Source organism: Mastomys coucha, unplaced genomic scaffold (assembly GCF_008632895.1).
Source record: "Mastomys coucha isolate ucsf_1 unplaced genomic scaffold, UCSF_Mcou_1 pScaffold12, whole genome shotgun sequence".
NCBI lineage: Eukaryota > Metazoa > Chordata > Mammalia > Rodentia > Muridae > Mastomys > Mastomys coucha.
The window spans coordinates 92,257,154-92,269,122 of record NW_022196894.1 but is presented as its reverse complement, the minus strand read 5'-3'; the positions used below and the strand labels follow the sequence as shown (position 1 = coordinate 92,269,122).

General features: G+C 47.1%; 1 protein-coding gene across 3 annotated transcripts in view; it reads left to right on the top strand.

Moving 5' to 3' along the window:
• The window catches only part of Hlcs (holocarboxylase synthetase), a 203,475-nt gene that overhangs the window by 78,120 nt on the left and 113,386 nt on the right, over nucleotides 1-11,969 (top strand). For all 3 annotated transcript variants that reach the window (XM_031364481.1, XM_031364479.1, XM_031364480.1), the window contains one exon: nucleotides 11,634-11,902. In XM_031364481.1, the coding sequence (XP_031220341.1) occupies nucleotides 11,634-11,902 (269 nt within the window). The remainder of the gene's footprint in view (nucleotides 1-11,633; nucleotides 11,903-11,969) is intronic.

Sequence of the window (11,969 nt, the reverse complement as noted above, 5' to 3'; positions counted from 1 at the left end):
TGCTCTGCTGTGTAGTCTGCTCTGTTGTGTAGTCTGCTCTGCTGTGTAGTCTGCTCTGTTGTGTAGTTTGCTCTGCTGTGCAGTCTGCTCTGTTGTGTAGTCTGCTCTGTTGTGCAGTCTGCTCTGTTGTGTAGTCTGCTCTGTTGTGTAGTTTGCTCTGTTGTGTAGTTTGCTCTGTTGTGTAGTCTGCTCTGTTGTATAGTCTGCTCTGTTGTGTAGTCTGCTCTGTTGTGTAGTTAGTTTGCTCTGTTGTGTAGTTTGCTCTGTTGTATAGTTTGCTCTGTTGTGTAGTCTGCTCTGTTGTGCAGTCTGCTCTGTTGTGTAGTTTGCTCTGTTGTATAGTTTGCTCTGTTGTGCAGTCTGCTCTGTTGTGTAGTCTGCTCTGTTGTGTAGTCTGCTCTGTTGTACCGTTTGCTCTGTTGTGCAGTCTGCTCTGTTGTGTAGTCTGCTCTGTTGTGCAGTCTGCTCTGTTGTGCAGTCTGCTCTGTTGTGTAGTCTGCTCTGTTGTGCAGTCTGCTCTGTTGTGTAGTCTGCTCCGTTGTGCCGTCTGCTCTGTTGTGTTGAGGTTGGTGGCTGAGCACCTGAGGAGAGGCTGCATCTTGGGAACCTGATCTGGGAAACTGAGCCCTCCCTGTAAGGAAGAGACTGCAGGTATCAGACATGGACGGCAATCTGCACAGGGCCTGTGTGACTGGGACAGCAGCGTCCGCCTGGGGGGCTGTTAGGTGAGAAGCTGTGTGTGCAGATGCTCCTACACATCGATGAGCCTTGCTCAGTCTGATGTTGGTGCTTGGGGTCAAAGTTCACCTGGGGAGTGCTCTGAGCATAATTTCAGCCTTAGGTGAAGTTAGGACTGACCCAGGTGGGCGATAAATATCTGTAGTGCTACCGTTCGACAGCCCTATGCGGTGTGCCTGCATCCTGAGAGATACCAGGCTGTGTGCAGTTACCAGTGTCTGTGCAGCGTTTAAGATGCCAATAGGAGGAACTGGACTGTTTCCTCCCATAGTGCACACTTGGCTTATTAGCCTCCAGTTTACATGAAGACCACCACAGGCCAGCAGAGATCCAGCTTCTAAAGCCGCTCTGGGTAGCACGCTCTGCTGTGGTTGGCTAGTGTCACCTCCTCTGAGCCCTGCTTCTTTCCCAGCCAGTGACTGGTAGGAGCTATCAAAGGGGTTGTGCTGTGTCGCAGGACATAGTGCTGTTTTTCTGCCACCAGGAGGCCCCTGCTGGCCTGGTTTTGGAGGGGCCATGCTACTGGAGTGCCTATCTTAGTCTACTGCCTTCTGTTGGTGGTGCCATGAAAACAGCCTTCACTTTTCCTAGATTTTGGATGCTCCAGAATCTAGGAAGGGAGATAGTGAAATCTTTTTGTGTTGTTCTTTTTGGTTGTGTGTTTTCAAGACAGGGTTTCTCTGTATAGCCCTGGCTGCCACGGAACTCACTCTGTAGACCAATCTGGCGTTGAACTCACAGATCTGCCCACCTTTGCCTCAGTGCTGGGATTAAAGGTGTGCATCGCCATCCACCAGGCGAGAAAGTTAAAATCTTCTCTCTCATATTAGCTCAGGACCACATCTTCCCGAAGCTCAGGAAGACCTTCAGGACACCATAGCCTGGGCTCACGTCTTTGCTTGTCTGCCTTTCAATTCTTTGGGAGTTCCTTCTGGCAGGGATGACTTAGGATGCAGTGCATCCTACACGGCTGGGTATGAAGGAGGGAGCACGGTGATTTCTGTCTGGTAGTTAAAAGACCACTCACTCTGCGGTCTACGACTTTAGGAGAGGGTGTGGGAGGAGGTGGCAGTAATTCAGTTTAAGAGTAAAGCTTGTTATCATTGTTTGGAACTTTTTAGGAGTGGCGTGAAGACAGGGTCTTCCTGTGTAGCAGTGACCAGCCCTGATCATGGTTTTAGAGTGGGAGATAAAAGTTAAATCAAAAAAAATTTTTTTTTTTTAAGAACTGTAGAGAAGCTGGGTACAGTGGTGCATGCCTTTAATTCCAGCCCTTGGGAGGCTGGGCAGCCAGGTGGATCTCTGTGAGTTCAAGGGCAGGGGGTCTAATGTTAACTCTAGGACAGCCTGGGCTATATAGGAAGACCCTGTCTTAACAAAACAAAACACTGTAGCAGCTAGTAGAAGGTAGTAGAGGGTAGTAGAGGGTAGTGGGGGTTTCATAAGAAGAGGGTGCTGGGTTTTGATTTCCCCACTAATGACTTGAACAACTCTTAGCACATGGTCTTCTGACCCTGCCCTGCACATCTCAGCCATTCTGTATCCAAGATTGGTGATCACACAGGGCCTGCATCTCCCATTCCCTCAGTGAGAGAAGAGGAGTTAGTGGAGGCACTGTGTTAGCTTTTGGGGTCCCTGCCCTTTCCCCAGCTGTGCCCCAGCAGGGCTCCATTCCTTTGTGTTTTCAAGACACCCCACTTTAGGGAGGCTGTTGTCAAAGAGTTGCTTTCCTAGGAAAACAGAACTCTTCCCACTGGGACAGCTATGGAGTCACGCTCACCTGCCTGGATTAGGGCTTCCTGCAGGGCTGGGTCACCTCACACAGGTGTCACCGTGACATTGCTAAGTAGGTGCTCTGTACATTATTATTGGGGCTGGGGTCATAGGTCAGCGAGATGGACTCAAACCTTAAACATTTTACTTTTTTTAAAAATTGAGTAGATGTTAAAAAGAGGAATTGGGTTGTTTCCCATACATTCCATGAGGGTAGACATACATTTGTTCCTGTCCCCTGAGGTATTTAAGAACCAGACACCCATAAAAAGGGCTTGCGTGCCTTGTCTTTGATGACTCATTTTCTGATTTGCCCGCTTCTGGTCGCCTAGCAACTGCCAATGTTGTGACCGAAGCAGGACTAATCTAATTATTTATCATGAGCCAAAAGTGTCTCTGAGATAAAAAGCTTTATAGATTGGGAAGTGGAACTTCAGAACACAAACACAGATGGAAATAATACTTCTAATCCAAGGTTGATTTGTCAGATGAACAGCCAGCGGGTTTCAGGGGGAAGGGGGTGTCTCTAGAGGGACAGTCAGCATCAGGTCCCTGATCCTCGCTGCACTCAAGTTACCATGTTTACCAGAGTGTGCTGATTCTGAGTGAGCCACTGCAATGCGCGTTTGAACGCTAATGATCAGGGCTAGTTTCTGTGCACTGTGCTGCCATTTGATGTTTTTTTAAATCAGTTTTGCTGAGCTATGATTTATGCTCAAGAGAATGCACCTGCTCTGGTGTGTAGTTTGATGAAAGGATGTTGTGAAGCCCGTTTCTCTGTTCTGGTCTCTGTGGGTCCTCCTGAGCTCTCATCCCTACGCCCAGCCTCATGCCACACACCCCGTCTGCCCTCTACCACCATGGATTGTCAGCCTATCCTTTCTGAAATGTTGCCTAAATGGGATCCTGTTGTATGTATTTATCTTACTAAGTGTTTGCACATGTTCAGGTCCATGTGCATGCATGCAGAAGTCATTGGTGACCCCCCCACCACCGCCACCTCCACACCTTTCTTCTCTTTTCCCTTTTTGAGGCAGGATCTCTTGCTCCCCTGGAAGTTGCCAAATAGTGAGGACACCTGGCCAGTGAGCCCTAGGAATGGCCCTGTGTTGCCTGCCTCAGTGATGAGATTTGGGATTGCAGTGTGTACTGAATGTGTACTGAGTGTGAGCGGCCACACCCAGCTTCCTTAAGGTAGGCTCTGGGAATTCTCATTCTTGAGAGGCAAACACTTTACCAATTCCCTAGACTATCATATTTTTTGATTGGTGCTGTTTTTGAGAGTCATTACATGTTTATACATGAGTAGGTCATCATTTTTATTGCTGAGTCATGCTTCAGTGTTTTGATAGACCCTTAATCATTTATTTATCTGTCTCCTACTCATGGACACTTGGGTCTGTGCCTTCTGGCTATTGACTAGAGTGTCATAGACACTCAGATGAAGTTCTTTTGTTTGGATCTGTGGTTTCATTCTCTTGGGTCAATATTTAAGACCTGAATTTTGATTATGTGATACATGTTCCTTTATAAGAAACTGCTAGGTCTGGGCATGGTATCTCATGCCTTTCCCAGTACTTGGGAAGCAGAGGCAAGCAGATGGCTACACCTTCAAGGCTGAGTAGCCTGATCTCTACAGAGAGTTTTGAGCCAGTCAGAACAAGACTTTGCGACCAGCTAAGTTGTTTTCCAAAATCAGTGTGACCTTTTATTTTCTCAGAGTTCTGTGACACACACATTGGCGTCAGGATTTAAACTTTGGCTTTTCAGTGGCTGTGTAGCGTATGTCACCGGCTTTCCATTTGCACTTCTGGGCAGCAAACAGTGCTAAGTGTTTTCTTCATACGCTTACTGGTTGTCTCTTCTTTTTTTGGGCAATGTTTGCTCAGACATTTTGCCCATGTTCTAAGTTGTTTTCTTGTAGATTTTAAGAGTTAAAAAAAATACATTCTAGATAAAAGTTCTTTGTCTGGTCACACATCGAGGAGTGTCCCTGGTTTGTTTGCCTCCGTTTTTTCTCTAATAGTCTCCTCTTCCCTCCCTCCTTCCGGTCGGTCCATGCTGAGGATCAAGCCTAGCGCTCTGCAATGGAACCTGGTCCTCAGTCCTTCGTGTTAATTCTTAGAGAGTTGCTGGCACTGTTTTCTCTTCCTTTTGGATTGCCGCTTTTGAAGTCTAGTGTAACATATTTTACCCTTTTAAAGTTCATTTATATTTTGTCCCCTCTGAGAAATTATATATCTTAAGATATTAAGATGCTTTAAGAAAGGCATTGCCCCATTTTATTGATTTAATTGCATTTTTAATACCTTTGCAAAATAGTCAAATGTGTAGCCCTGCTTTCCCAGACTCTGTCCTGCCTTTGTGTCCATGTGTTTGCAGTGCCGATGCGTCCGTCCCGTCCCCACTACTATGGCTTTATAGTAAGCCGTAAAAAAGGCAGTAAGGTCTTCTAACGTCTTCCTTCCCGAGATCCCTTTGAACATTTGAAGTCTTCTCTATTTTAGTATAAATTTTAAGCCAATCTCTAAAAAAAGAAAAGAAAACAAAAAAGGTGCTTGAGAGTTTGACTGGAAGTACATTGACCCTGTAGATCACGGGTGGAAGGAGAGGACCCACTGCACACACTGTCTCCAGCCACTATGACTTAGGGTATCTATTGTTGCAGTGAAACAGGGTTTATCTTCTTCCACTTCCACATCACTGCAGGAACCTGGAGGCAGGAGCTGATGCAGAGGCTGTGGAGGGGTGCTGCTTACTGGCTTGCTCCTCCTGGCTTGCTCAGCCTGCTCTCTTATAGAACCCAGGACCACCACCCAGGGATGGCACCATCCACAGTGGTCTGGGCCCTCCCCCCTTGGTCACTAATTGACAAAATGACCTACAGCTGGATCTCATGGAAGCATTTCCTCAATTGAGACTCCTTCCTCTCTGATGGCTCTAGCCTGTGTCAAGTTGACATACACCAGCCAGTGCACCCAACAAGTCACACACGCACGCACGCACGCACGCACGCACGCACGCACGCACGCACACACAAAAGATGGAGTTGCCTCATTGCCCTCGAGGGTTTGCCTGCAGCCAGGTCGATGTGCGCATGTGCCTGTTCCTTGTACAGTTTCCTTGGTTAGGGACTTAGTGTGAATTTCCACTGTGAATGATTGTTAGGTATTTGCCAGACCTGATTCTGGATGTCCTGGGCACAAGAAAGCAATATACAAGTGTGGCTTTTACGGAATTCTTGTTCTAACAGGACAGCCGGACATTGAATATGGGGCCTACAAGTTATAATTATGATGAGTGCCATAAAGTCACTGAAGGTCGGTGAGAGTCTAGCCTAGATTGTGAGGGACTGTGCACAGGGACGCTCTCTAAAAGAAGAGACACTTTAGGTGTGCTCTGGCTCATCTCAAAGACAGAAGAGGGTTTGGAGGTTAAGGGTTGGCCACAGTACTAACATTTCAGCCCAGTTGACAACATACACATAGTGCTTACACATAGATGTTCCTATATGCATACATATGTGTATGTATACATGCATATGTGTGTGTTTATATATATAAAATCCCAACCTTTAAATTCAGCAACATTTCCATACTGCCTAAATGGTTACTGACAAATTATCTGAGAATCATGAATTTGTTCTTTTATCTGTCTTGCTAAGTTGATCTAGTTAACTTACTAAGAAGACACCACAGGAAAGAAGAATCTATGACTCTTGGTGATGGAGGCTGCAGAGTGCCATGTCAAGATGCTGTCATCCCGTAGGAGCCAATGGCAGCAACAAAAGTGAGAGGAAAGGGGTGGAGAGGGAGGGAGAGGAGGAGGTTCCTCCCTCCTTTATACTCCCAGGAGAACTGCTTGGCATGAGCTAACTACATTAACCTGTTTGTGGGTGCCAAGTGCTCATGACCTAGTCAGCTACTCAAGGCTTTCCGTGTTACACATGCACTCGGGGGCACTCAACCCAGAGCCCGTGCGAGTCTTAGTGCCAGCTACCTCACCAGCCTCCACGTCATCTCAAAGGCAACCCAGAGCCCGTGCGAGTCTTAGTGCCAGCTACCTCACCAGCCTCCACGTCATCTCAAAGGCAACCCAGAGACCGTGCGAGTCTTAGTGCCAGCTACCTCACCAGCCTCCAAGTCATCTCAAAGGACACAGCTTTCCACCTGCAACGAACAGGTGGAAATGGTTAGACTTCTTTTTTTTTCTTTTTTCCCTTTGAGACAGGGTTTCTCTGTGTAGCCCTGGCTGTCCTGGAACTCACTCTGTAGACCAGGCTAGCCTCGAACTCAGAAATCCGCCTGCCTCTGCCTCCCAAGTGCTGGGATTAAAGGTGTCTTGCAAACACACATATAGTTTCCTGTTCAGGCTTGATGGTAGAGTAGAGGGCAGGTTTGGGCAGAGCTCCCAAAGCCTGGACTGAGTCACTTCTGAGAGATCTCACTGAGAACCATGGCACAGTCAAAATGTAGCAAGCCTTCAGAGGGAGCCTGGTTCTGCCTACACCTGTGTGAGCCTTGATTTGACCTGTGGCCTTGACAGCTATGTTCCATTTCTGTCACGTACAGCCCCTCTGCTTGTGGCCCTTGTTACCAGGCCTCAGAAAATGAATTCAGCCCATTTACAACCTTTCCTTTTAACACATACCTTCTGCTTTCCTCTGGCTTTCAGTCATCATTTGCATCTGATGGTCCCCCGATCTGGACCCTGGCTCGCAGATCCTCTACTGCTTATTTTACTGTGAATGAAATTCCGAATGCATTCACTGAACTCTGCTGTAATTCCAGTTGCCCCTCAAACGGGCACAGCCATGCTGACCCTCAGCTCCTCCCACACCAGGTCTCTGGTCGTCTGCTGGTAACAGCTGTCCTTCAGAGTGGCTCCACCAGAAATCTTGAGCTCACATTGGATTTCACCACTTTAAATTTTATGTTTATTATTATTGTGTGATGTTCATGTTTATGTGTGTATCTGTGTGTATATACATACATGTATGTGTATCTGTATGTGTGTTTGTATGTATACATGATGATTGTGTGTATCTGTATGTGTGTATACATGATGGTTATATCATGTATGTGTGTGTATGTTTGTGTATTGTATATATATATATCTGTATGTGTATCTGTGTGTATATGTATACATGATGATTGTGTATATGTGTATGTGTATACATGACTATAACATGTATGTGTGTGTATGTTTGGTTATGTGTGTATATCTCTGTATGTGCATGTGCGTGTATGCACATGCATTTGTGTGTGCTCAGCATGTGTGAAGGTCAGAGGACAACTTTGTGACATTAGTCTCTTTCCTACTTTTGTGTGAGTTCCAGGAATTAAGCTCCAGTTCTCAGACTTGTTGGGAAGCACCTTTCCCACTAAGCCATCTCTCTGAGCCTGGCCTCCCCATTTTGATAACATCCCAAGTATGACCTTCAGCAAATGCTAGCCTGCACTGAGAGCATGTTCTCACCATGCATGCTGTCGTGCAGCTTCAGCCTGTGACCTCACTCCCCCTCCATTTGCTTCTTCCCCTTCAGTCAGCTCAGCCTAGAAGTCAGGGCAGGACCCTGTTCCAGCAGAGCTGCCTTGTCCTGTAAGGGCTTCTGTTGCTCTCCAGGTGGGCTCCACCACCTCTCTGCCCCTTCACCTCCTTGGCCCCTCTGTTCTTCCAGATCTTTCCCCTTTCTTGCTATCTCCATACTTGCCTCTTGGAGCATCTGCCTTGCTTTTCTGGAATCCCTTCTCCATAATAAATACAAATGATGTCATTGAAGTCAAGCATTGAATAATGACACCAATGTGTTCTGGGAAATGTGTTGATTTCTTCACTATGGGAGTGTCATAGAACTCTGACACAAAGTCAGCCTGAGCCTGACTCTGAACGGATCACACTGTAAAGCTTCCCCCCACTTCATCCCCTTCCCCCTCCCTCCCTCTCAGACCTTTCCTAATGCTGCCTGCTCAGTAAGCTCCCCTATCTTTGGCCTTGACTTCCAGCGGCTAGCCTCCAACATGCTTCTCATGTTAATTCCTTCCCTATCTCTCTTCTCTGCCTAGCACCCTGCTTGTTGGGCTTTTGGCTCACACATGAGAGACAGGGAGGTGCCCCTGCTCTTACTTCCTACGGCTTCCTCAGAGCCCACAGGATGACCTGCCTGAGATGTTTGTTGAATGAATGTTTGTTGAATGCATATTTGTTGAGTGGATAGATACATTTGTAGGAGGCTAATGGATCCTAATTGAATTTGTTATTTTAAACAAACCACTTTAAAAACAAACGAACAAACAAACGAACAAACAAACAAACTTTATGCCCAATCCTAAACGTGGAGGAGATTAGGGGAGAAATGTAACAAACGTTCCTGGTACACGTCACTTCTGTGTAAATAGCACTCTGTGGCCTTATTGGCTTCCACCACAATGGGGATAAATCATGTATACTGTGACATATGCACATTTATAAATGTAAAGAACATTTTCCTATAGTGCCATGGTGTCAAGAAACACATACTGCCTGTGTTCTGGTTATCTGATTACTTCATGTCTTTTCCAGCTACTTTATTCCAATCGGAATCCAATAATCAATAATTACATTATAGTAGGTCTTTTGTTTGTTTTCTGAGATACAGCCTTGCTATGTGGCCCAGCTTGCCCTCAAACTTACAGGTGTAGTGTCCCAACCGCCTGTGTCCTGGGTACCGTAGGTGCTGTGTCCCAACCGCCTGTGTCCTGGGTACCGTAGGTGCTGTGTGTCTCAGCTGCCTGTGTCCTGGGTACCATAGGTGCTGTGTGTCCCAGCCGCCTGTGTCCTGGGTACTGTAGGTGCTGTGTGTCTCAGCTGCCTGTGTCCTGGGTACCATAGGTGCTGTGTGTCCCAGCCGCCTGTGTCCTGGGTACCGTAGGTGCTGTGTGTCTCAGCTGCCTGTGTCCTGGGTACCGTAGGTGCTGTGTTCCCAGCCGCCTGTGTCCTGGGTACCTTAGGTGCTGTGTTCCCAGCCGCCTGTGTCCTGGGTACCTTAGGTGCTGTGTGTCCCAGCCGCCTGTGTCCTGGGTACTGTAGGTGCTGTGTCCCAGCTGTCTGTGTCCTGGGTACTGTTGGTGTTGTGTCCCAGCTGCCAGTGTCGTGGGTGCAGATGTGCACATCACTCCTGGTCTCACCTGCTCTCATCTATTACACCCTTTGAACAATTTACACGGCATCCGCCTCTGTCCATTGTATCATCTGTCACTCCATTTCATTCAGGACTCCCACCTGCTCTGTAGCCCTGTAATGAGTCTCACTGTCTGGATTTCTTCCGATATTATTATTATTAGTTGCTCCTGTCTGCTTGATGTTTCCTACAGCCTAGAAGTGAGTTCTGAAGGCTGGTGGGCAGTGGTTGGTTGATGCAGAAGGGGACACTATTTTACTTTGAAAGTTCTGACATTTGCATGGTTCTAAAACCCTGGCTCTCGGGCCTGGAGAGATGACTCTGTGTTTAGGGGGACTCACTGCTCTTGCAGAGGACCTGGTTCTGATTCCCAGCACCCACACTGTGGTTCACAACTGTCTTTAACTCCAGTTCCAGGGGATCCAATGCTCTCTTCTGGCCTCCGTGGTTACTGTAAACATATGCTGCACAGACCGACAGACACCCTGTACACATACACCAAAAATCATAACATCTTTTAAAACATCTGGATCTGTTTTGTGCAGGCCTTTTTGGAAGGAGTCTACACAGTTCTTGATGACCCATCCCAAAATAAGGCCTCTGACCTCTGCAGATGGGCATGGCGGCCTCCTCCGAGTTTCAAGACCTCCCTTAGATCTGGGCTGGAGACTCTGGGCTAAGCACTGTTTTTTCTGTTGTCACCCTTAGGACAGAGGAAAGCAGCTTAGGGTGCCATACTGTTTCCCCTTTGCTAGTGACAGTGTCCAGCTGCCTTTACATGCGAGCATGTGTCTTCTAGAGACCAAGATTAGACACTCGTGTGAGGGCACTTTGCTTTCGGAGACTTCTGCTTGGGGCTTGTTTCCAGGTTGGATAATACATTCCAGTGTGAGGCCAAAGTAGAAAGATGTAAGGGTGATATGTTTTCTTTTTCCTTCTCCCTTCTTTCCTTCCTTCCTTTCCTTTTCCTTCCCTCCTTCCCCCCTTCCCTCTCTCTCTCTTTCCCTCTCTCTCTCTTTCTTTCTTTCTCTTTCTTTCTTTCTTTCTTTCTTTCTTTCTTCCTTCCTTCCTTCCTTCCTTCCTTCCTTCCTTCCTTCCTTTCTTTCTTTCTTTCTTTCTTTCTTTCTTTCTTTCTTTCTTTCTTTCTTTCTTTCTTTGCTGTTGCTTTGTAGTCTGCACAGAGCACTAGATAAATAGGAACTCTAGAGCTGGAGAGGGCTTCTGATGTGTGCTGGGATAGAATTGGTTTAGAAAGTAAATGACAGTCTTGCCTTGTGTCCTTGGATCCGGGTGTGTAATTCTTAAACTGAAACATAGATAGCATCTTACTTTGTTAGGGCTGCGCAGCTTATAAGGAAATCACTTCCTTACAGTTTGGAGGCTGAGAATGTAAACGTGTATATATGAGTGCATGTATTGTGTGTGTGTGTGCGCGCACGTGTGTGTGCCCCCGTGTGCGTGTGTGTATGTGTGCGTGCATGTGCATGGGTGTCACTGAGTGAAGGCCTCTTTGCTGGTGACAGAGGACTCTGCAGAGCCTGGAGCGAGTGCTGTGGATCTCAAATAGCAAGCGGCTTCTGAAAGGTGGCTACCTTGGCTTTTCTTACAGACCTGACCTACGTTCATGATAACTAACTCACTCAGTGACCCAGTAATCCACTAATGGACTAATCCATTTGAGAGGGCAAAGACCCCTTGACTCAGTCACACCTCAAAAGTCTCATCTCAAAATACCATGAATGCATGAATTTGGGAATTAAGTTTCTAATGTATGGGACAGAATTGAAACCACAGCACTCCGTCTGTTATATTGTGTGAGTTCAGATGCACAAACTCTGTTTGGGTGGCTCTTTTGTTAGGAGTTAGGAAGTGCCCAAGTCACCCAGCAGCATCTTCAGTAGCACCACTGTCAGTGGATTAAACCTCAAATCATAAGTCTCCCCGCCCCCTTCTTATGGCACAGGAAATCCAGGATCCGTTTATGCAGTGGCTCAGGAGACACGTGGATCCTGAAGGAATCATAAAATCCAGCAAGCTCTCCCTTCAGTTTGTTTCCTCCTACACGTCTGAAGCTGAGATCACCCCGTCTTCCATCCCCGTAGTCACCGACCCGGCCTTCTCATCAGAGCACTTTAACCTCGAGACCTATCGACAGAATCTGCAGACCACGCGCCTTGGGAAAGTAATTCTGTTTGCAGAAGTGACCTCCACAACCATGAGTCTCCTGGATGGGTGAGTTCTAGTCAGGCCTGCCCAAGGTGTCCACTGATGCCTGTTCTCTGTACCCGGGGGGGGGGGG